This window comes from Nematostella vectensis, chromosome 14, assembly GCF_932526225.1.
Source record: "Nematostella vectensis chromosome 14, jaNemVect1.1, whole genome shotgun sequence".
NCBI lineage: Eukaryota > Metazoa > Cnidaria > Anthozoa > Actiniaria > Edwardsiidae > Nematostella > Nematostella vectensis.
Genome location: NC_064047.1, coordinates 8145494 through 8170422, shown reverse-complemented (window position 1 = coordinate 8170422; position 24929 = coordinate 8145494). Strand labels below are relative to the sequence as shown.

At 41.6% G+C, this 24929-nt stretch overlaps 4 protein-coding genes across 4 annotated transcripts in view; 3 read left to right on the top strand and 1 right to left on the bottom strand.

Annotated features, from left to right (window-relative positions):
- Positions 1-9370, top strand: part of LOC5507478 (unconventional myosin-VI) — a 31196-nt gene extending 21826 nt beyond the window's left edge. The window contains exons 26-32 of the mRNA XM_048721426.1: positions 511-728; positions 1392-1596; positions 2700-2749; positions 3451-3536; positions 3755-3895; positions 6322-6487; positions 8128-9370. Coding sequence (XP_048577383.1) covers positions 511-728; positions 1392-1596; positions 2700-2749; positions 3451-3536; positions 3755-3895; positions 6322-6487; positions 8128-8365 — 1104 coding nt within the window. The 3' untranslated portion in view covers positions 8366-9370. The remainder of the gene's footprint in view (positions 1-510; positions 729-1391; positions 1597-2699; positions 2750-3450; positions 3537-3754; positions 3896-6321; positions 6488-8127) is intronic.
- LOC5507466 (fatty-acid amide hydrolase 2) lies at positions 8989-11566 on the bottom strand. Its single transcript, XM_001628059.3, has 2 exons — positions 10825-11566; positions 8989-10336 (listed from the first exon to the last, which is right to left on the bottom strand). The coding sequence occupies exons 1-2, from the start codon at positions 11564-11566 to the stop codon at positions 9411-9413; spliced, it is 1668 nt and encodes a 555-aa protein (XP_001628109.2). The 3' UTR covers positions 8989-9410.
- Positions 11567-12705: 1139 nt separating this feature from the next.
- On the top strand, positions 12706-16871 carry LOC5507467. The gene is made up of 3 exons (XM_001628051.3): positions 12706-13008; positions 15119-15239; positions 16201-16871. Exons 1-3 carry the CDS (start codon positions 12867-12869, stop codon positions 16421-16423), a joined length of 486 nt encoding a protein of 161 aa, XP_001628101.1. The 5' UTR covers positions 12706-12866; the 3' UTR covers positions 16424-16871.
- A 2433-nt stretch (positions 16872-19304) lies between these two features.
- Positions 19305-24929, top strand: part of LOC116614762 (transient receptor potential cation channel subfamily V member 6) — a 23395-nt gene continuing 17770 nt past the window's right edge. Inside the window, exons 1-5 of the mRNA XM_048721519.1 lie at positions 19305-19464; positions 21346-21500; positions 22252-22404; positions 23737-23935; positions 24667-24825. Of these exons, the coding sequence (XP_048577476.1) occupies positions 21357-21500; positions 22252-22404; positions 23737-23935; positions 24667-24825 (655 nt within the window). The 5' untranslated portion in view covers positions 19305-19464; positions 21346-21356. The remainder of the gene's footprint in view (positions 19465-21345; positions 21501-22251; positions 22405-23736; positions 23936-24666; positions 24826-24929) is intronic.

The following is a 24929-nucleotide window of genomic DNA, read 5'->3' as shown; positions in this document are numbered from 1 at the left end:
AACAAAATGTATAAAATAAGTAAAATTTTGAGTTAAACTTTGAATAAAACACTGGGCTCTTTATCTATTGGTCCCAGGCTAGAGCCGTGGAGAAAATCATTATTTGTTTTTTTGGGTGTTGGCATGAAATCAAGTAAAAAAAAGCACAATGAGTGTAATGTTGGGAGGGACCTCTGTGAAGAGAGATGCAAGAGCTACTGGATTCAAACGAGAGTTGGCTAGAAAGGATTTCACGTTTGACGTTCACCTCTAAACTAGTAGCGATAAATTTGTCGTGACATGATACTCAGAGTTAGATGAGTAGGGCCTTTCAACGAAAATATTTTATGGTATTTCAGCTCGAATTGATGAACGGTAAAACTTTGTGGTTTGGTGTATGCTAGCGTAAAGTAATTTCCACATTTTCTCAGCCGTCCTCGATTTCATTTCTCTTGCTCTATTAACCCCCAACCCCTCCGGTGAACGTACTCCATTCTTTCCTCGAAAGGGTAAGGTTTCCATATTTTCCAGTCGACGATGATGAAACGCAAGATGATTGACGAGGTGTACTGTGACCTGGTGAAACGTGTCAATCACCATCTTGCGGATTTGAACGAGCGACAAAAGCAGCAAAAGATCGCTGAGGAACAGGAGAGGCTCAGGAAGATCCAGGAACAGATGGAACTGGAACGGAAACGCCGCGAGGAGGAAGAACGGAAGAGAAAGCAAGAGGAGGAAGAGAGAAAGAGGTAAGTTTGAAGGGATCAAGTGGGAGGGGTCTCAACATCCAGATAAAGTTATTTCTACAGCTTACCTTGTCCCATCTCATTATAATACCATTACTGCACAATCTACGAACCTGGTGCCAATGCAAACACCAGCAACACAATCACCATCGTGAATATTTCCATCATCATTATTATTATCACCTTTATTTCACAACATCATCATCGCTTCAATATCATAATCACCGACTGTATGGAGTAAGCACGCAGCTGTTTTGTCGCCTATTATCTTTGTTCTATAAAGGAGTTCTTTTGTCTTTATTCTTCTCGTTCTTTGTGTCGAGGTGCGGATATTGTTCATTTGCCCAATCAAATTGCAGCTTTTAAGAGCTGCGTACTGACCCATGATCAACATCTTACTCCAAGCATCCTTGTCCGGATTGCTTGCACAGCCTTACTCGCTTGAGAACAAACAAAGGAAATTCTTACAAACTTAATCGTAGCAGTATTGAACATGATGCCCAGCCGTACCGACGCCCTTTACCCGCGATTTAAGACACACATACTTTAGGCCAGTCTTTAATTATTACAAATAAAAATAAGTAAAAGGAGAAAAAAAATGAAAGATATAATAATAGTATATGACTAAGGTGATTTTAAGTGTTAACGATATTTTTCCCACAAAAGAAAAATGCAGATGGAGCTTCAGCGAAGGAAGGAGGAAGAAGAGCAGAAAAAACGCGACGAAGAAGAGCGAAAACGGCGAGAGAAAGAGGAGAAGGATCGCCAGTTCCAGTTAGAGAAACAACGTCTGGCTGAGGAAGAACAGAAACGTCAGGCGATGATTGATCAAGAACGGCGTGACCGTGAATTAGCCATGCGTCTCGCCAACGTGAGTAATGCAATCCGCTCAAGCCTAGTGGCGTGACCTTGAATTAGCCATTCCTTTCGCTAACTTGAGCAACGCAATCTGCGTAAACCTCGTGGCGTGACCTTAATTAGCCATGTCCCTCGCTAACTTGAGTAACGCAATCCGCTCAAACCTAGTACCGTGGCTGTGAATTAGCTTTAGGTTTCACATCACGATTCTTTCATAGTGTATGACTTTTGTGCGTTTACACTTGTGATTCCTCTGATGATCGAGTCCACACACCTTAGCGCATGCTTTTCACTCGAAGCGCCAAAAGTTATTGGGAAACGTGAAAACTTTTTTGGGAGCGTACTAATTCAACCTCGTTGATGTCGATGTATTTAATTACAGTGGAACCCCTTTGATACGGACACCCTCGGGAATTTCATCAAGTGGAACCCCGTTAATACGGATACCCCGTTAATACGGACACCCTCGGGACTTTCATCAAGTGTCCGTCTTATCAGGGTGTCTGTATTATGCGGGCTGCCCTAAAAGACGGCAAAAATGCATTTTAAACACTCAGAACGCATGCTACAGCAACACAACATGTTTCACATTGAAATTTTTATCTTTATAACTCATATATCAAGTTACATTTGGATAAAGTACTTCTGCGAATTAGTGACATGTTCCGGTTATTTCTTTATTACTCAAATTCATAGCTGTATTTTTTTTAAACAACAACAACAAAACAGGATAACAAATTCTTTCCTCAGTCGTCCTCGCGACGATTCAACTAAATTATTCTAACTAAATTCGTTATAGGTAAAATTAAAATTCAACAAAGGTTGTGAAAACTCTGCTCAGAAGGCATTTTCGGGCATCAATCTCCTAAAAGTGCGAGACTCGAATTCCTTTTGTCCCTAAAGCGGGGTTAATATCGCATGAAAATTGTCTTTCGGGACACATAATAGTGGTGGCCGTATAAAGCGGGTTAAATTAAAAGAGAATATATGAGACTTTTGTCAGGACTTTGTATACTGTTCAGATAAACGGGGTGTCCGTATGAATTGGGTGTCCGTAGAGCGGGGTTCCACTGTATAGAAGTCTTTTGTGTCTTCACTCTTTTTCCCATTCGACAGGATCCTGACGCAATCATCAATGATCAGCCTGAATCACAGACCTTGCAGAGGTCAGTAAATACCCTCGGCTCGTGTCTTGTCTTTTAACCGCAACCCAGCTAAGTAGGATCATCAGCCTCAGCTGTGATGACCCACTCTCGCCAGACATTGCGATCTGACAGAGCGAAAAAATGGCAAGTTTTCCCAAAATAAGGTCTGGTTAACTTCGGTAAGCTTTTTATTTTTGCATAGAGGTACCTTATGTTATGTAAACCAACATATTAAAAAGAGTTTTTTCTAATAGATTCGTCTTCGAGATATGAGGCTTGAAGTGCAATTTTGTTCAAAGTATGTGCAATGTTCAAAGTATGAATTCTCCTCGTTTTTAGTCGGGCTCTGATCAGAAATTTTGCCCGCTAATATCTAAATTTCATATCTTCTAAATTTCTTTAAAATTTGGAATTAAGCTTTTGGTCAGAGGAACTCCTTGTATGCAGAATCTTGAGCTTATATATCGAAAATTGGAAAATTTCATGCCATTTTTTTGCTCTGTCCTGCGATCTGCCATTGTATATCCTGTCGAGGAACCCCTGTGTCCCTAAAGATTGAATCAGGGAAAGATAGTTTCCTGGACCTCATGGGCAGCCGGCTTGGGTCCCTAAGGCTCAGATTGAGAGTGCCTTATATGATGTCTGAATGTAACACCCATGGGAACACTCTTCCCGTGCTTCATGCTTATTGTGACCGTATTTTATTGTATGTTGTTTACAAGGAATCTTCCAGCGAAGCCGGAGAAGAAGTATGATTTGACCAAATGGAAGTACGCGGAACTGCGTGACACAATCAACACATCGTGTGGTAAGTTGCGTGACATTTTGGGTCTGCTCGTTATTATTATCTTTTTTATAGTAATCCTGCACCCCACCCCTCAAATTTCTAAGGGTCCGCCCCTAAGTACCCGGAGAACCAACATCAATAAAGAACGTCACATCAACTAAACCACAGGTCTACCATTTTTCCCGATAATATTTTGTGTCATTTAGAATTTTAATTGCGGTTCTTCTTTTCGTATTTAGATATCGAGCTTCTCGAGGCATGCCGGGAAGAGTTCCATCGACGTCTTAAAGTGTACCATCACTGGAAGAAGGCCAACAAATCACGTGACCCATCCCAAGATGCCGGTGATCAGAGAGCGCCCCAGGACATCATGCAAGCAGGTGAGTGCGTGACGTAACGTTACCAATCCAAGAATGCTATGCAAGCAATTGAGTGCGTGATATAACATTGCCAATCCCAGGATTCTATGCAAGCAGGTGAGTGCGTGACGTAACGTTACTAATGCCATGGATGACTAGCTCCATCAAACGCCAAATGAGAAAGCGCGAACGTCTGTTTAAGAAAGCCAAGCGTAACCGGTCGCCATCTGCCTGGTCCGATTATAGGCACCAGCGAAACAAGGTTACAAAAGCCTTGCGCGCAGCTCATGACACTTATCTCAATGACGTCATCGGTGGAAATCTCACAGCTAACCCGAAGAAATTCTGGGGGTATGTGAGGAACTGCCGCTCCGAGGGCCGAGGTATTCCAGCCTTGCGTTCAGACGATTCGATCCATGTGTCTCCCAAGGATAAAGCAGAAGTCCTTAATCAGCGTTTCCAAAATGCGTTCACACGTGACAATGGCTGTATCCCTGATTTAGGACAACCCTTGTTCGCTGCGATAAATGACATCACCTTCACAGTCCCAGGTGTACGTAAGCAACTGGAACTCCTCAATGTCTCCAAAGCGACTGGTCCCGATGGTCTTCCTGCCCGTGTTCTCCGTGATCTGTCAACCGAAATATCAGACATGTTGACATTTATATTCCATCAAAGCTATGCCAATGGAGAGCTTCCTAATGACTGGCTTATAGCAAGGGTGACCCCGGTCTATAAAAAGGGCGCGAAGAGCGATCCTGGCAACTATCGACCAATTTCGCTAACATGCTTGGCCTGCAAAGTCATGGAGCATGTAGTTCTAAGTCATCTAAACAAGCACCTTGCTGCGCATAACATTATATCCAATCTACAACATGGTTTTCGTGCAGGTTTTTCCTGCGAGACGCAGTTAATCCTAGCGGTACATGACTGGGCTTCGATCCTTAATAAACATGGCCAAGTAGATGTTCTTCTGTTAGATTTCCAAAAGGCCTTTGATAAAGTTTCGCACTCGAAGCTACAGCAAAAGCTTAAGCTCTATGGCATCTCCGGAAAGACTCTGTCCTGGTTATCTGCTTTCTTAACAAATCGTTCGCAGTTTGTTGCCGTCGATGGTGCAAAATCAAACGCGGTACCCGTTACATCAGGTGTGCCCCAGGGCACCGTCCTCGGGCCAACACTCTTCCTCCTATTTATCAATGATATTGCTGATTCTCTAGATTCACAGATGCGGTTATTCGCGGATGATGCCATTGTCTATCGCCAGGTTGACTCGGTCGATGATCATCAAGTCCTTCAACATGACCTCGACAATCTCTCTGATTGGTCTGATACCTGGCAGATGGCCTTTAACGTCTCCAAATGCCATCTGTTATCCGTCACTAACAAACGCAACCCAAGCCTGCATGAATATGAGATTAACTCTCAAATACTATCTTCTGTTGACTCCCATGATTATCTGGGCGTGCGCTGTTCTCGCGACCTACGATGGGGGAGCCACTGCTCTAAGATCGCAAGCAGTGCTAGCAGTACACTAGGTATAATCAGGAGAACCCTTAAACCATGCTCAAGAGAGGTTAAAGAACGTGCCTATAAGACATTAGTCAGGCCTAAACTTGAATATGCCGCCGCTGTGTGGAATCCGTACACCACCAAGGATGTTTCCCTCCTCGAGCAGGTACAAAAAAGCGCCGCGCGATTTGTAACTTCCAACTACAATTATAAAGCCAGCACTACAGAAATGGTTGAGTCTCTAGGTTGGGACACTCTGGAAACAAGACGCCTTATGCTGCAACTATCAATGTTTTTTAAGATCAAAAACAACATAGTCAAAATCCCATTCCCGACAAGCATCCAAGAGAACACAAGAACATCCAGAAGGACAGATATAAGCTATAGACAGTTGCAAGCAAACGTAAATGCGTTTGGCATGTCCTTCATACCAAGAACAATAAGAACTTGGAACTTGGTATCTGGCGACATTGCGGCCCTGCCATCCTTACAGCTCTTTCAGGCCGCCGCCTTGCCTGCGTTAAGATCCAAGCAGGCCCCTGGCTATATGCGCCGCCTCTAGCCAGGCTACACCATCCCCCCTTTGCGTTAGCGAAAGCTATAAAAGGTTATAAACTTTAAGACTTTAAGACTCAGGATGCCATGCAAACGTGTGAGTGCGTGACATAACATCACCATTCCCAGGATGCCATGTAAGCAAATAACTGCGTGGTGTAATGTTTCGATCCCAGGGTGCTATGCAAGCATGCGATGCGTGACGCCGCAATGCACACTATCCACAACACCCTGCTGTTTAGCGAATGAAGTCAGCCATTGCCGCTGGCTCGCATGATCTGCTGAAAACCGGAGTATTTTTACTCAACGATGAAAGCTTATTGTTAGATCCTGATTCTTTAAGGCACTGTGCTAATTGCTTGACAATGATATAATTTCAGCGGAGGAACGAGAAAACGCCCCACCTATCCCCCCACGTGCTCACACCCAAGAGCCCGAAGTGCCCCCAGCCCTCCCCCCACGAAGACAACAGCGGTTTTTCCGCGTACCATTTGTGAGACCCAAGGACAAGTATCGCGAGAGCGAATATCGTAAACAGGGATGGTGGTAAGTATGGAATCCTGGATAATCCGACTATTGACAATAGGATGAATGATAGGGATGGAATGCCGTTTACTTTTCGGGATAAGAAAAGCAATCGATGCGACGACATGACGGAAAAACATGACGTGACGCTTCGAATAAACCCATTTTACATCGAATAAGACGGAGAATTTCTCTGATTACTTAGTAACTTATAGCAAACAAAATATTATGTGTGCCTTTTTTTAAATTGATGCGACTTTTTGTAAAGTGTCATTGAAATTTGAGCTTTTCGCCCCTGAACTGATACACAGGGCAATGATGATCAAGAAAAAATATCTTAAAAAGCCAAAATCTGGTTATGTGCACTTAGGCCTCACGTTATCGGGTTTTAAAAATCAGTCCGTAATACAAGGAACCTATAGCCATTGTAAGAAATTGTGTTTTCTCTCTCTATCTGGAATTTCGCGTTTTCCAGGTTTTTCCGTCATGTCCAATGCGACTGGTATGATTGGTATGCTTAGATAAAGGTCTTCAACAATTGGGAACGTGGAAGGCGAGTTTTAAAAATGAAAGAAAAAACTTCAAGTGGATGAAAAGTTTTAGAGAGCAAATCGTTTTTTTTTTTCAGCGCTCCTATGCTTGTGCTATTTTGTGCTTTTATAGTTTAGAACCCGTTAGTCGGTTTTGATTGTCTTATTGCTTTCTTTCTGGATACGTTTATTCTATTGAATCTCGAGTTATATTACTCATGTAACATCATCGGTAGAATACGTCGTCTCCTCACAGGCTTACCATCCATTTTTACCATAAGAATTATTTCCCGTAAATGATCTATTCCAAAATAAAGGACGAATGAAATCTCATAAAATTTCCATTGATGTCTTCGAATTTTTTACGATTTATTGACATTAAAGACAACTTTATGAGATTTTATTCGACCTTTATTTTGTAATAGATCATTTACGGGAAATAATTCTGATGATAACAGCGGGAGGATGGTAAGCATGTGGTCTCCTTGCCGCTTTTGTCCACGAAGAAATGTTACTCTATTGAATCTCGTGCAGTATTACTCATGTAACATCCTCAGTGAAACACCTCGTCCCCTTGCCGCTATCTGTCCCCGAGGATGGTCATGTACATAGAGTTCGAATGCCAGTTTAAGATAATATCCCAATTTCAAATTTGAAAGAACGCATAAATACAGTAAGAGCCTCGGTTAACGGCGATGTTATCATGGAGTTTAGAACAAAACAGTACAACACTTGCGAAGTCTTGGTATTAGGGCCCAATATAAACAGTGCAAAGATGGAATTTTGAAACCGATCTTTGCACTGCATATATAGGCCCTTAAGGTTGGTTCTCACTTTACAAAAGCGCAAGAGTAAGCCCGATTCTAACTGGAACGCAAGCGCAAGAGGAAGCGCAAGAGAACGCAACTGCTTGATTTTCTTGCGCTTGCGCTTGTGTTTGACCGATTTTCACTTGTGTTGCGGTTCCATTTGCGCTTCCGTTTGCACTTACGCTTGCGTCCTAGTGGGAACCATCCTTTAATGCCTATGTGCAGCAGGCACTGTGAAATTTGACACTGGACTTTTGCGCGAAAAAAAAAGGCACATGGGGTTGTTCCACATGGTCACGAAGTAACACCACTTCGTCCACAGGTTTGCGCATTTCGATGGACAGTGGGTCGCGCGACAGATGGAGTTCCATCCCGGCAAGGATCCTCTGCTGCTGGTGTCTGGAGAAGATGACCTGGATATGTGTGAGCTTAGCCTGGACGAGACCGGACTGACAAGGAGACAGGGTGCAGAGATTGCACAACAGGAATTTGAGGTTCTGTGGCACCAATTTGGTGGTACCCCTAGAGTGTACCGCGCGAAGATGTACCAAGATCATTAAACCGTCATCCCACCACACCCAACAAATCCAAGGGGGAGCTAAGTCAACATTAACCAGAGTCAGTTGATGTTATTTACTTCTCACAAATCACTTAAGGGAGCACTAGACCTTCAAATCAAAACTTACCCAAAATTTCTCACTAAAAGGGGTGTTTCTCGACCCAACTGTCAGTAACTTTCACTTCACATAATTATTCAATATTTGGTGTAGTAGCAATCCACGTGCCAGGAGCACAAAAATTTGATGGAGGGATTCAAATGGGGCGTTAGATATGGATGGCACATGCTTTTGGGTGGGGGGAAACCTTGTTGGTCTATTATCTCCAAAAAGCACCCTTTATCTGCCTCTAAATATATCAACTTAGGTTAAAACAAGGCCGTCAAGGCTAATGATGTAAAAAAGGCCAAGTGTTAGAGTGAATCTCTTTAGATGTATGGTATAAGTGTTAACCAATATCACGTGAGTGCTGAGTGTCATGTAGTTGGTAGACTTTGCATAGTGGCTAGGTGGCAATTGTACGATAGTACAAGGTGCTATTTAGTTTGAAACTTTTATAGCAAACGTCTTCGTAGCGCGAGGTATTCTTCCACTACTCTACTGTAAACTTGGAAAATTTCACACAATTGGCTTGTTAGACCGTTTTTATTTTTACGTATGTGCAGTTTAAATTTCACGAAAAAAACTAAGTGAAAATAAATACAACTCGATCATTTCCACTTTTTCTTAGGCTTGCTGCGCAATCGATCAGTGTGAAAGAAACTGAAATAATGTACACTTAGACACTTAGAAAATAAGGGCAGCCCAGCTATGGGCGGGCCCAATAGTTTTAATGTAGGAAATAGTTAGCCTATAAACCGTAATACACGTCTATTTTCTTAAATATCTCTAGTTCAAGCCTGCTTGTTCTATTTAACGCAATTCAATATTTATAGTAGAATTAAACCACAATTTCTTCTAGTTTGTTGTAATTTAGGATTCTTTTGCGATTAAATTTATCATATTGAGGTTTGCTGTCTCCCTTTGTGGCTTTGAGAGGCAGTGATGCCTATTTGTTTTTATTTACGAGGTGTTTACATGGTTGCCATGTCGACCAGCCCCCGAACTTCTGCTCCAAAGCCCTTGCAACAGCAAGCGTTAGTCTATCATTATTACACGCAGCCGCAATCTGTATGCCCAGCGGCATCCCCTCAGAATCCAGTCCCAGAGGACATTGCGTGACGGGCATGCGCAATACGTTAAATATTGACGTGTAATTGAAATCAAGTGGCGAGAGCACAGGCATACCGTGAGGCATTGCTGTCCTTGGGTGTGATGGGAATAACAGCACGCCATTGTCCCCTAGCAATGACTCCAGCTGAAGGCGGAGCTTGTTGCCAATAGTAACGAAAGTAGAGGATAGAGTGTCAAAGCAGTGGAGCTTTTCCAGGGATCCAACGACCGGTGTTATAAAATGATACTGGGAGCTCCCCACCAGGTATTTAAGCATTTCCAGAAAAGGGTTTATAGAACCCGAATTTCCTTCTAGGAATTTCGAGGTCAGTTTCTTGTCTTCGGAGCTCATTACCATTGCTGCCCATATAAGGGCGGCGTACCGGAAGTAACGCAGATCCGTTTGCTCGTACTTGGTGCCGAAGTGACTCTGTAAGTAATCGACCGCTTTTTTCTCCGCCATTTTAAGATCTTCGCTCACGGGCGCCATCAAAGTAGGATCAAAATTCTTAACAGTGAAAACTTTTATCGAGGATAAGTCTACTGGCTCGTCTAGACCCAATCGATAAGCATTCGGTCCCGACATGGCCTTCAGCATCGTCGAAAGATCAGAGGCATAACGGCACAGGGGTCCAATCGATAAGTACTCGTGAAAGGCTTCAGAAGTTCCGTATGGGTAATGGCCATGGTTCGGTACAATACCGGGACTCGGTTTGTGTCCGGAGATTCCATTGAAGAATGCGGGCATCCTTATACTACCTCCTGATGGCAAAAATGAACAACAACAAATAACGGTATCAATATTTTTTTTAAAGAAATGAATGAATACTATCATATACAGGCGCTTATATAGGTTCAAATAGTATCCCCTTTTCCATGTTACATATTATTTGGCACCCCCTACCCTCTCAGCGAATCCTAGGTAGGTACCTGAAAATGTCACGAATTGAATGGTAAAAAATGCCGGGTTTTTTTTATCTTTTTGGCAAAAAGTCAAACTCTGGCTTAGACCTTTTCCTCTAGCAAGAATTTTAACCCATATCAGGCCCGTAGCCAGGATTTTGAGTGGAGTTGGTTCGTTTACCCATTTAGCGGACCATTTTCTCATAGGAAGCTCGCCCTAGCTCGCATTGCTCCTCAGTTTTTCTTCATTAGAGCGGACCTTCTAGTCCAGCAGGGAGGCTCTTCCGAACCCCCCCACCCCCCCCCCCCCTCCCCGGCTACGGGCCTGTGTATACTCCCGTACTCACCGACATCAGAACCAACACCACAAAGGGATCCCGCTGCGGCAATAATTGCTCCCTCTCCACCCGAGCTTCCGCCAGCAACTCGACTCGTGTCGTAAGGGTTTCGGGTCCGTCCGTATACGTTATTCACCGTCTCCCACCACATGCACAACTCGCTGCAGTTCGTAACAGCCATCGGAATAGCACCATTTTGTCGAAGATTCTCAACCACTTCCGAGTCGTGCTCGGAAATTACATTCTTTCTTTCGACGAGCCCCGACGAGTGTGGCATCCCCCGACAAGATATCGATTCTTTCACTGTTATCGGAACCCCCAAAAGTGGTTTCGCTAAAAGTTCTTTTTTCTCCTCTGAATTTAATTCATTACCCAAAATTTCATCGATGCGCCTTGCTTCTTCTAATGCTTCATCGAAACGATCATTTGTTATCGCATTTACCATGGGATTGACCTCCAAAATTCGCTTAATATATGCTCTCATCACTTCTTCCGCGGTGACTGTATTGTCCCGAATGTTTCCCACAAGAGCATCCACCGGTTGCAAAAGAAGGCTTTCCCCCACTTGTTTCACGGAAAATCGATGCTCACCGTAATATTTGCTCAAAGCCTTCAGCCATAGGCCCCACAATGAGCCGAAACCCCGTAAAATTCCAAGAAGAAATGTTAACAAAAAGAGTAGACCTTTTAGAAGCGTCATTTTGTTTGTGAGAGGCCGGCAGCTCATTTGCATATTTGTTTTATGGCCCATTGCGGTTACTTAGGAACCGGTACCCGCGTGACCAATTTTATATCAGGACTTTAAGAAGTGTAACTTCTTGCGATTAGGTATTTTTGTAGGATCGCAGAGATCAAAATTTCATACTCCCAAAAATAATAGCAACGAGCCTAATCACTTGCCTTAAATGCTTATAATGTGTGCTAAAGCCTAAGACACACTAGGCGATTTTGTACGCTTGTATGAACGAATTCAATCAATCTGGTGATCGCCAGCGAATTTGATCGCCAATATCGGAAGAACCAGACGTCTAGTTATCGACGAATTCGCCTCCGCCCGGCAGCAGACAGACCTGGCGATGTTCAGCTATTGAAATTCTCTCGTATGAGCATAAAAATTGCCTAGATGCAATGGCATGGGGCCAGTTACTGCCTTAGTAAGTATGCGAGTATAGAAGCTACAGCGCCAATAAACACCCTACCCTAATACCCTCCCCCCCCCCCCCCCCCCAATAAATCTGTAATTGGAGTCTTCTCAGTAGAAAAAAATAGGGTTGGGAGCCTAGGGTGGGGGTTTACAATACAATACAATAAACTTTATTAACATTTTTCCAAAAAATCTAGTAAGGCTCAAAAACTCTATACACCAATGTGTTGTTTTCAAAGGGTATCCGGTTAACTATACTTCTATAAGAAAAAAAAGCTAGAATAGTTGACCCAGCTGTTCAGCTGAGACAAAACGACAACACTCCGAACACGCAAAAGGCAGCTGCTGTACGTGTTCACGATCAAAGTAGCCCGAGTATCAGGCGATTTCATTTCTCAACATAGGGGGCGATAAAAGGGTTGCTTGTCTTGAATGGGAGTGGGATACTATTCATAACGATTTATATATCGTAAAGTACCCGTACACCAGAGCGTCTTGCATATGAAATACGTCAATCGTCGGTGTCATTCTTGCTACTTCAGCTTTCACTCACAACTCTCTACAACTATAAACCCAAAGAGCTTTTATAATGAATTCGGGATAAAACCGAGCTATCGTGAGAACATGCACGCTTTGCAGTCTTCCAAAAAGTGCTTAGTCATGGCGACACGGCATATTGGGTACCCTGTGCTGGCTCCTTTTTTTCTGATTGGTGCATTAGACAAATAGTGATTGTTGTTACGTCACGACATACGGGATCGAATCCAGAAGGTCGTTGTCTGAAGAAGATCACCTTCGAAAGAACAGCAAAAATACCCCCCTGTACAGAAATTTGTACATGTGTAAAGTATAACCGGTTATCTGTGATAACAGTTTAAGCTAGCTTTACTATTTTATTGCACTCGTTATGCTTTCGAGACAAGTTTTTCGCTTCGCAAGCCGGGATGTCATTTCTGGGATTCGTTCTTCTATTCGTTGTAGTCCAGCTCTATCACGAACTATGTGTTTGGCAAAAGACGGCAAGGAGGTCGCCAAGGAGGTCGGATCAGGTATTGCTAGACGAGACTCAAGATTCTCCAAGTAGTTAATCACGTATTTTTAACATAATAGCAAATGTGATGCCTTTGCCTTAGCATGTTTGATTGTTTGATCTTTTTATTCTGTTTGTTGTCGTTTTCTCGAACACAGATTTTAACCGACCATCGCTTTCGAAAAAGGAAAGAGAAGTTGATAAAAACAGCTCCATATAAAATAGTATTACATAACAACATTTAGTGGCATGCAGCTGCAATTATTTTGCAACTACATGCGACTGAGACTGAGCTGCAAGTTCAATACTTAATTAAGTTATAATAAAATATAACTTAAATAAAATTCAGTTTTTATTTTAGTTTTGACTGAATCAGCAGTTTAATGAAATAGATATAATATAAATACCTAAAAAAGGTATTTTTGTACTGGACTAGAAATGCCTTCACCAGACATTTATTTATATTTCCTTGGGATGCAGATGTGAAGAGGTAAAAGCTATGATATTTATGCATACGTGCCAAGGGGCATGTATTCTAAGGAGCCATTCTTAGTGTCTTTTTTCCCTTATCATCTTATACATGCTGGATTTGTTTTGGCTTAATTCAACACTGTTTAATTTGCTTGGTCATTCAATGAAAATACTGCCTCCGAATAATTCAAATTCCACCATTCACTGCAGTTGATTTTGTTGTTGTTTACAATGGTGATTATAGCTTGTAAACAAACTTTTAAAAATGTTGCTGTATTTGTACCTGATCACCTCATCTTGTAATAGTTTAGTCAATTTGACTACATTTAAGGGCCAACTTTTTTAACCAGTCTCTTTAGAAAATCATTGTCTATCTTTTGTAGCTCTCCCTATTTCCCAGTAATATGTTTACTTTTTAACATATTGACCCCTCAACTGGCCTTTACCAGCTTTGGGAAGTACCCACAACCCAAAAAATTCATAAATGCAAACTAAACACAACAAGATGAAGATACTCAGGCATCAGTCTAAGGAATAAATGGTCTTGAAGATATTCATCTAACCAAGGTGTTGTCAACTACTCTTAAGCCAAATAATAGCACAGGTTCTTTGACAAATTTCAAACCGAACAAGGAAAGAAAAGCAGAATCACCCCTCTCAATAAAACGCTCAAAATACAACACAGGAGAGAGAGATCAGCAAACACAGCTCAAGACACAAACGGATACCTTTATTCTGATCCTCCAGGTTCATTTCCATGGCCTCAAAACACAATGTCCACTCCTTGAAGGCTTGTAAAACGCATTCTGGGGGATCCAGGGAAAAATTCACGAGGGGAGGGCCAGTCAACACTCCTCTCCCCAAAGTCAGATGGTTTTTTATAAGTCTTTTCACCCCGTAGCCAAACAAATCAATTCCAGGTCATACAGACCCAGAATAGCAGTGTAAACAATTTTGCAATCAATTTGGTTTCAGAAAAGACAGCATTTAGGAGAGCTGTGGTGATTCATTAGAAAATTATTTTCTCATCCAGGCAAAGCCAAACAAGAAAAAATAATCATGAATCCACCTTTGCTTGCAAATATCCATAAGCAAAGCACTCAATTATGCCCCAAAAGACTTCATGATGTCCTGAGACACTCTCCGTATATGCTCATAGCTGTATTTTTGATGAAAAATACAAGCAACCATCAACTAGTGCTGGCTTCAGCACAACGACGAGGGATTAAAAGTGGGGACCGCAAAGCACTGTTGGAAAGCTTGGATACCGCTGACTAGGTGCATTTGTGTTTGACTTTGATGGGCTGTATAAAACTCAGAATAGGGGAGGAGGTATCTGTTTTCAGTCTGTTTTTTGTAAATTCAGCTCAAAAATAGCCAGGAGTCAATGGGTTAATCATCTTGGATTTAATCCCCTTATCATTCCTTGAATTAAGTAAATAGATTGAATACTCACACACCCAATCGGGTTTTAGGGCTATGAAATTTCAATTAAAATTGGAGACCTAGGATAAAATAATTCTGTACTTTCCATCTGGCAGTGAGGTAGTTAAATGCCATAAAGGTCAAGGTGATTTTTCCAAGCAGGCTTGACACATGACTATTCATAGTCTGTTATTTATGTGATTTCTTAATTAATATAGATATATTTTTTGCAGTGAAGACAGAAAACATAGGTGGAGCTACAGCGACACCAAAGTACCAGCTGCAGCCGATTGACAAGTTTTTCTTAGTCATTACTGGAACAATGAAGGCTGGCCAAATCCCCAATGAAATCAGGTCAGTCACCTGCTTTGTAAATCCTCCACCAAACGAAGATGATAGTTGATAAGTGTTTCAACTTTAATGACTGTTTTGACCATGCATTTTCATGCACTCTAATAGACTCTCATCCACTTGTCGCCGTTTGATCAGTAAATGAGAGTTGCTGAAAATATTTTGGTAATCTAAATTATGATTTTTGCATGCCAATAGACTAGCTCTCTTTTATTGGTTGCCACTAGTGTGCAATGCACTTCTATAACATAGATTTTCCCACACTCATCACTCAATATTTTTACGCTTTTCATACTAGTATTGAATATAAAAAAAACGTAGCAAAGAAGAGTGGTTTTATTAATTTATGGAATGTACTTTAGTTTTTATCACTTAGACACTCCAGTGTTTTTGTTTTCTTTCGGGCTAGCTTGACTACTACATCATTGACTACTTTGTTTTACAGGGGGGGGGGGGGGGGGATTTGTGGTGAACTTCCCCATTAATACAAAAACTCAAGTAACTCTCAAAGACGCTATTTGTCACTGTGGTGTTTCCAAGTACTCTGTTGCTACTTCTATTAAAAAAAAAGCTAGAATAGTCGACGAAGCTTATGAGCTGACAAGAAACAACAACACTTTACACCGAACACTTATAACAAATATCAACGAACACAGTTTTTTGTCCAGTAACAGCAATCACATTGGGTACTGTGAATGCCTTGTCTTCTCAGATAAGGATGTTAAGCCAGGGGTTCCTGTATTGGGGGACGTAAAAGAACCGCTAGGGATGCTGGCCTGTGGTACCATCTTCAGTGAAAATGCTTACACACCAAGCCACACTCATGATCTGTGTTGAGCAGGCTATCCATACTGACAAGTAACGTCAGTTACTTGTGAATTGCATTTGATCATGTCTTGTGATGTTAAAATGTGCTGTACTAATACCTAACATTTGTTTTATTTATTTTACTTTATATCTAAAGCTTTGAGTTACTTGAGAAATCACAAAACCGACGACGTATTGTGATCAACTTTGTCACCATCATGCTGACATTTATTGGAAGCTATTTGGCAATAAATGCTGGACGCAAGGCAAGGGACGATCATACAGAGGACACTATGTTTGAAAAGAATGTGAAACGATACGAGAAGTTGAGGGAGGAAGACAGATTGAAGGCAGAGGCCGAAGCATCCAAGAAAGCATAAAATGGAACTTCCAACAACAGAGTTATTTTGTTTAATATTAGAAATGTTCTGTGATCTTACATGGCCAAAGGCTAGTGTCCCATGACTGTTCTCCATAAAATGAAGGAAATAATTATTGTAATAAATCTTTTGACCATTTATTTCCTATGATTTAAAAAATAAACTGTTTCGGAAATACCTTTCACCCATCATCATCAGTTCTTCATCAATTGTGGGATGGTATTTGAGATGCAATAACTGCACTCAGTAAACCCAATTCCAGAGCTGCTGTACTATTATTTAAATTATTCAAAGTCCTTGGCCTTGGATGGGTTAGTTTTAAGGCAGTAAATGCTGTTCGCATTCTTTACTGTTGCTTTCAGGGTGATATTCATTCAAATGGAGACTACTGATGAAAGTTTTTGTAAATAATTTTAAGCTTTCTGCTAATAAAATATGGAAACAAAAATCATTGTCATGTGAGCTTGCAATTAGTATTACTGGCAGATCATTCATGGAAATCTGTGAAGTGTGTGATTGACAGGTTAATAAAGATAGCCAGACGTTACGTTTTTTCCTTCTCAACTACTCCAATTTTTTTATTTCGCTTTGTTGCTATGGCTCAAGCGGGAATTTCAGGCATATAAAAAACCAAGCCTACCTCCTCAATGTAGGCCTAAAAGATCCTTATCTTTCGACTCGGGTTTCCTGTGTTTGAGGTAGTGACTTCACCCCCAACCTCCGCCCCCACCAGGAATCGGGGACGGAATGTTAGACAAACTTGAGACTGACTAGTCATTTGAAACCCCTTTCCCCAGCCCAGTCCCAGGCGTTCTCACCGGGTATCCTGTGCTTGGAGATCAACCGTGAGGTAGCCTGGGGGCAAGGCGTTCTTACCAAGTTTCCTGTGCTCGGGGATCAACCGTGAGGGAGCCTGGCGGCTGGTGTAGGTGAGGTCACAATTCTTACCATCCACAGGAAACCCGATAAGAACGCCTGGGACTAGGCAGCCCTTTCCCTTCAAATTCCCCTACCGCTTGCGGCGCAAAGGGTACCACTACAAGGCAATGAGCAAGTACCCTCGAGTTGTGGTTATTTTTTTGTATGTCCCCACCCCAGGGTTTAACTGTCAATTGCATCACCTCCTCGGGACAGATTCTTTTTAAAAAACGCTCGACCCACGGTTAGCCCCTCTCTTCCAGGAACGATAGGGGTGGGGTTTAAAATGACTAGTGCATAAATGGATGAATCTTTCCAGGGGCGGATCTAGAAGTTTAAAAAAGTGTGTGTGTGTGTGTGTGTGGGGGGGGGGGGGGGGGGGGGGGGGGGGGGGGGGGGGGGGGCGAAGCAAAAGTTTCAAGAAAGGGGGGCCGGACTTATTGTTCTTCCTTAAATTTATATTTCTTGTTATTTTTAAGCCAAATGTCTGAAAATAGGGGACCGGGGCAACCTCCTCGCCCCCTCCCCCCTCCCCCCTCCCCCCTCCCCCCTCCCCCTAGGTCCGCCCCTGCTTTCATCGTTTCTCTCCAACACACATAACCCCTGCTGTTGTTTGGATGGGGAATTCATATATTAGCTAAGTTAGCAAATTAACTTACTAGTACTAGTAAATGAAATTGGGGGCGAGAAAGTTTAGTGGTATTATTTTGAAATTTTATAGGATTTTAAAATTTTATAGAAAAAACATACTAGTATACAAAATTTCGGGGCGAGAAAGCAATCTGACAACTCGCCCCGAGATTTGGTTTATTAGTATAATAATAACTATACTATTAAATGAAATTACGGGGCGTAAAGCAAAAACGACAACTCGCCCCGAGATTTGGTTTACTAGTACTAAGTAATTATAATACCGAGAAATTACGGGGCGTAAAGCAAAAACGACAACTAGCCCCGAGATTTGGTTTACTAGTAGTAAGTAATCATAATACTTATAAATTACGGGGCGTAAAGCAAAAACGACAACTCGCCCCGAGATTTGGTTTACTAGTAGTAAGTAATTATAATACTTATAAATTACGGGGCGTAAAGCAAAAACGACAACACGCCCCGTAATTTATAAGTATTATAATTACTTACTACTAGTAAACCAAATCTCGGGGCGAGTTGTCGTTTTTGCTTTACGCCCCGTAATTTATAAGTATTATGATTACTTACTACTAGTAAACCAAATCTCGGGGCTAGTTGTCGTTTTTGCTTTACGCCCCGTAATTTCTCGGTATTATAATTACTTAGTACTAGTAAACCAAATCTCGGGGCGAGTTGTCGTTTTTGCTTTACGCCCCGTAATTTCATTTAATAGTATAGTTATTATTATACTAATAAACAAATGTCGGGGCGAGTTGTCAGATTGCTTTCTCGCCCCGAAATTTTGTTTACTAGTATGTTTTTTCTATAAAATTTTAAAATTCTATAAAATTTCATAATAATACCACTAAACTTTCTCGCCCCCAATTTCATTTACTAGTACTAGTAAGTTAATTTGCTAACTTAGCTAATATATGAATTCCCGTTTGGATGTTACTTTCAGATTGTACGAATAAAGCATTCGGAACGCGAGGATGAGTGCGCTTTCGCAAAAATCAAGTGAAATTTAACGTGAAATCCACCATCGGGGATTAATAATACTTGCAATCTATTAAAGTTAAATAGTTCCAATTGAGTTTGATGCGTTTTTAGGGGTCGTGTAGTGCTGCGTGCGGGGAAAAGCTGTTTTGATTTAATTCAGCTCTTCACAAAAAATCTCAAACTTTTGAAGCTAAGTTAAAGACCTCTGTGATTGAAGTTACTATCAAAGTAACTCTTACGGCAGCAGTAAACACATACTATTCAAATATGAATGTTGTTATTTGTCATTGTCTTTGTTAACATGAATTATTAAATTTTTTCGTTGTTTCGCATAAGTGGTTTGTTATAGCAACAAGATGGCGGCCGGCAAGAGCTTGCCGGTGATTTCTTCCTGTTTTACGAAACTCATTCCACCAACGACTCACAAGAAATCCATGCACTAATAGCCTGCTTTTGCTATGGGATAAACAAGGTTTTTTCATCAACCAACGAAGGTGATTATTCCAATAATATTAACATGTCAAATGAATGAGTTTACTTGTGATTGCCGTTCGGCTTAGTTTATGGTTAAGAACACTTGTTCCGTGAATAATGCTGTTTCAAACTAACTCGGGTCGCAGAGTCCTGTCCCTGGTTTTAGAATAGAATCTTTCAATAACTTCTCAAGGCAGTTTATTCATCACTATTTTGGCGTGACAGATACATATAAAGGAGAACCCCGGAACCTTCCAAACTGTCGTTATTATCCTACCCGATCCGTAGATCAATGTGACATTACCATTTGCACTTACCTAAGAGGCTGCCAAACATGATTTCGGGCTCATGTTAAGATTAAGTGCTTCAATGCGTGGCAATGCCTCACGCATTTTCAAGACCTTTAACGTGAGAGCGGGCCTCACACGAAACTTCTCGTCTACGGGAATGCGGAGGCTTTAGCTCTGTACAGAGAACGAAAAGGGTAAATAAAAAGGCACCCTAGAATTTGTTATTTGCCATTTTGTTTTCATAAGAATATTAACAAATTTTGGACTACAATATTAAGATTTGTGTCACCGACTTATTCGAATATGCATAACAAGTGCCGCCGAAAGTAGCGTTGTCCTACTGTACACAGGCGAGGGGAATTTTTTTATTTCAAAGGAATCAATACATCGATGAATGTTTCCTCTGTGTAAATAAAGAAAGAAGGTCATTTGTTCATCAAGGTTATATTTCCTCGCGTTATTCAAAAAAATTAAAAGCTACCGCTCATTTCGCTCACACAAGACCTTGAGCGGTTACCCCTCATTTAGCCACTGCGATATTCGAACGGCGAATAGTTTGTGTTAGTTCAATAAACCATGCATAAACTTATCTAAAATTATATGACTATATTTGTATATTTATGAAATATATCTAACGTTTGCTTCTGTACCAGATAGATTTACTAGTTTTATGTGCAAATATTATAGTTTGAAACAAGTTTTCTTCTGGAATCATCTACCGAAGTAGTCTCTTCTATCCATGAATCATCACCTTTTAGCCAATATTAATTGTAATCTACACATTATTAATGTTTTTGTTGAGTCAATCAAACCACAACCACATTATCTAATCCAGTTGAAGATTGTTTGTACCCGAATTTCAATTTACTGCTTTCAATTTCATCCTCACTGACCCGTAACAACAGTAACACAGAAGGAAGCAAGTTTAAGTGTGCACGTAAATCCACTTTGTTCTCTATACACGTTATTGCTTTATTACCTCATTACCTCATCCATATCTCAAGTCGTCAATGTAACTTGTGGCAATCAATACTTAAATTTGTGGGCAGTGCACATATTTTATTGTTTGAATAACTAATTTTGCTATAATTTGTCAGTAATTTTAAAGTGCTCTTAGGCCATACAGGTAGGCCATTTTTGGATGAAAAACAGGCCGGTTATGTTCGAACTAGCCTACACACAGCTCCTCCCTTCCCCAAAAAATGGAAAGTTCTCTCCTTTAAAAAGAATTAAACCCCAAATGTCCTTCAACCAAATAACTAATTCAAAACATTTCGAATTTATTTTTTATTATACATGGAGTAGAATCAACAGAAGCAAAATTGTGTAGTCCGAGAAAATATACACCCCCCCCCCCCCCCCCATGGAGGGGATTGGAAATTTTTGGGGATGGGTGGTCAAACCACCAGGAATTTCCAGAGGGGAGGGTAAAATGCCTTTTTCTTTTACAGTTACTGTATTTATTTTTTTCCAGAGGGTTGAAAATTCCAGAGGGGTGGAGGGTCATACCTCTGACCCCCTCCATGGGGGGTATGGAATTTTTTTTGGGAACTACACATTGCATCAAACAAAGACAACACTCATAAATCCGACTCCTCACCACTCTTTCAGCTCAACGGTAGATGGGAAACTGCAAGTCTGTGAGGTCATCTGACTTTGATGAGCAAGATGACAAGTGGAAGCGTCAGACACGTGGCAAACAAGAGAACAAGCTGTATTCATTCGTGGATTTAAAAGGAGAACAGAGTGATGCTTTATTGGTCGAGGTAAGGAAAGAGGACCTGAAGTTGTCTTCGAGACAAAACTGTTGGCTCTTTTTCTCTTTATTTCTAGCCATGGACAAGCTGGATTACTCCTTTATTAGGCCCGTACCCAGGGAGGGGGGGGGGGGGGGGGGGGGGGGAGATGCAGGGGATGCGAACGCACCCCACACACAACGGCCGAAAGTCCACTTTTGGCTCTCAGTAGACGTGCTATTTGTAGACAAAACTCAAAATCATAAGCTAGATCACTCTGGTATTAGCCAAATCCGACAATAAACGTCCTGTGGAGATACTGCAAAGGCATAAAAAGTCCCTTTTTGTTCTTTCGGAGGTGGTAAGATTTTTATCAGAAAACTCCCTCCCTCCCTCCTCCTCCCCCCACCACCTCGGAAAATTAGGTCTACTTTTTCTGATTTCGCCCCCCCCCCCCCCCCCCCCCCACAAGAAAAATCCTGGGTACGGATACCCAGCCTGTTAAGATATAAAACAAACGGCTTCCCATTATTCGCTTAATACATATTTATATATTTAGTATATAACAGTGGCGTAGCCAGGGGGTAAAATGCAATATACACTTTCTAGGAGGTGGATATTTTCCTGCGCCCCGAATTCGAGCAAAATGGCGGGTGTTACAGCCATCTTCAGAGACAGTGTCAAACTCAAATTTAAGTACAATAGATTGAAAACTGCAGAAAAAATATGTATCTATACTGACTCTCAAAACAAAGCTATATTCCTTCTCTCCATGCTTTAGGCGTTCAAAAAAGGTGGACTGGATGAGGTTAACCGACTTATACGGGAGGAGGGCGTGTTTTTGCCATACCTCTACAATAACGGAAAGGGAAAAGTCGCAACAAAGGAGGAATTTCTATCGTGGAAACGTTCAAATGGCGAGATACAGGAGGAGGTAACTAAGATTTTTACTCCATGAATACACGAAGCGGTGGTAAAAGTAACGTGTGCTAGGATGAAACCAGGCGATTCATTGGGATGAGGTAAGGTGAATGTGTTGAGGTTTTCAGATTGTAAAGTATTGTGGGGAAAGCTGCCTAAGGAGAGGATTTGACTAAATTTAGTAAGTGACAAGATTGGGTAAGGTGACTAGGTGATGTTAGGTGACTAGACTAAATGAGGTGTTTAGATGAGGTAAGGTGACTAAATGTTAGGTGACTGGGTAGGCTGACTAGTTGAGGTGACTAAATAAGGTGAGATGACTGGGTAAGGATATGTTAGGTGACTACATAAGAAAAGGTGACTTGGTAAGGCCGTGTAGGGTGACTAAATAAGGTGAGATGACTGGGTAAGGATATGTAAGGTGACTACATAAGGAAAGGTGACTTGGTAAGGCCGTGTAGGGTGACTAAATAAGGTGAGATGACTGGGTAAGGATATGTAAGGTGACTACATAAGGAAAGGTGACTTGGTAAGGCCGTGTAGGGTGACTAAATAAGGTGAGATGACTGGGTAAGGATATGTAAGGTGACTACATAAGGAAAGGTGACTTGGTAAGGCCGTGTAGGGTGACTAAATAAGGTGAGATGACTGGTTAAGGATATGTAAGGTGACTACATAAGGAAAGGTGACTTGGAAAGGCCGTGTAGGGTGACTATATAAGGTGATATGACTGGATAATGAGACTAAGCGAGGAAATGTAGGGCGACTAGGCGAGTTGATGTGACTACGTAAGGTGACTAATTGAGGTGATTGTTAATGTGAGGTGACATAGTGAGTAAGATAAATAGGGAAGGTAAGGTAAGTTGAGGTAAATTAGAAAGGTAAGGTGTGAAGTGTGGCTTGGTAAGGGGACTCGAAAAGTGGACTAGGTTAGGGGAGGTGACGAAATACGGTTAAGGACTAGATCGGGTGAATAAGGTGAGGTGAGGGTAAAGATAAAGGTGACTGGATGTAATTTAATGTGGCTAGATGAGGTGGGCAACTAGTTTAGTCGAGATGACTAGATGAGATGACTAGGTAAAGTAAAAGGGTAGTGACTTGATCGGGTATGGCGACTGAGTAAAAGTATGGTAGGGCAACTTGGCGAGTTGATGTGTCTAGATGCGGTTACAAGGTGAGATTACTAGATGATGTTTAGCGACTAGATTGGCTGGTTGACTAGTTGAGGTAAGGTGTCTGTCTATATTAAGGTTGGATGACTGGATAAGGTAAGGTGACTTGTTAAGGTGATTGGTAAGGTAAGGTAAAGCAAGTGTAAATTCATTGTTGAATTTCCAACTCACAGAACGAAGAAGAACAGAAGAAAATGGATTACCCAGACCACCTTGCGTGCTGGTCACTCGAACACAGGGGTACACTTGGGGAGACTGCGCTTCACCTGTGCTTCCTCAATAACAAGCCACTGCACAGAACGATTGCGCATGCGCTACTAGAGGAGTATCCCACCATGGCAATGGACAAATACGAAGGCGATGAATTCTATGGTAAGTTTGATACTATACCCTTAAGTAATATGCACTAGCCAGTTCGCATTGTTGGCTGGGAATCCATATGCAGGTAAGGTAAGGGTAAATCTGATAGTGGTCGATGGACCACCTTTAACAATAATAAGGTGATGATATGAATGATATGACTATTTTTTTAATTTGCAAAATTTATTGTGAAAATTAAAAGATATGAAAACTAAACAGTTGAGATCAATGGAACTACAATGTTGAGCGCACATGACAAAAGACAAAATACCTACTCGCGCGCCTAATTGAGGTAGATCAAACTACAATGTTGGGCGCACATGACACAAAACAAAATACCTATTCACATGCAAAATTGAGGTAGAATCAAACTACTATGTTTAGCGAACATAACAAGAAAAAAACCCTACTCGCGCGCACAGTTGATGTAGATCATACTACTATTTTGAGCGCACATGACATAAAACGAAATACCTATTCCCGCGCACAGTTGAGGTAGATCAGACTACTATTTTAAGCGCACATGACATGAAACAAAATACCTATCCCCGCGCACAGTTGACGTAGATCTTACTACAATGCTGAGCGCACATGACATGAAACAAAATACCTATTCCCGCGCACAGTTGACGTAGATCTTACTACAATGCTGAGCGCAAATGATGTGATGTGTGTCATGTTGATCCTACCTGCCACATTAACCCTTGCATTTAATGCCACCTGACTATTTGATCTGTTTTCAGGCGAGACGTGCCTTCACATCGCCATTGTCAATAACGACCTTGAGTCGGTCAAGCTGCTTGTCGATGAATACAACGCCGATGTGCATGCCGCAGCAAAAGGCGCCTTTTTCCTCCCTGAGGACAGCAAAAAGGAAATCCTACGTGAATCAAACTACGAAGGTAAGAATTCAGTTCCAGCAATAATCCAACAAATCCTCTGAGAAGAGAATCGCATTTTGAAACAGAAATCCATGGTACGGGCTCTTTATTCGTGTAATATGGAT

Bases quoted from the DNA above. Each gene is read 5' to 3' on its own strand.
- LOC5507466 (XM_001628059.3), bottom strand. From the start codon at position 11,566: ATGGGCCATAAAACAAATATGCAAATGAGCTGCCGGCCTCTCACAAAC. The intron at 10,337-10,824 runs GTGAGTACGGGA...TTTTGCCATCAG, and splicing joins TGGTGTTGGTTCTGATGTCG to GAGGTAGTATAAGGATGCCC.
- LOC5507467 (XM_001628051.3), top strand. From the start codon at position 12,867: ATGCTTTCGAGACAAGTTTTTCGCTTCGCAAGCCGGGATGTCATTTCT. The intron at 13,009-15,118 runs GTATTGCTAGAC...TATTTTTTGCAG, and splicing joins CGCCAAGGAGGTCGGATCAG to TGAAGACAGAAAACATAGGT. The intron at 15,240-16,200 runs GTCAGTCACCTG...TTATATCTAAAG, and splicing joins CAAATCCCCAATGAAATCAG to CTTTGAGTTACTTGAGAAAT.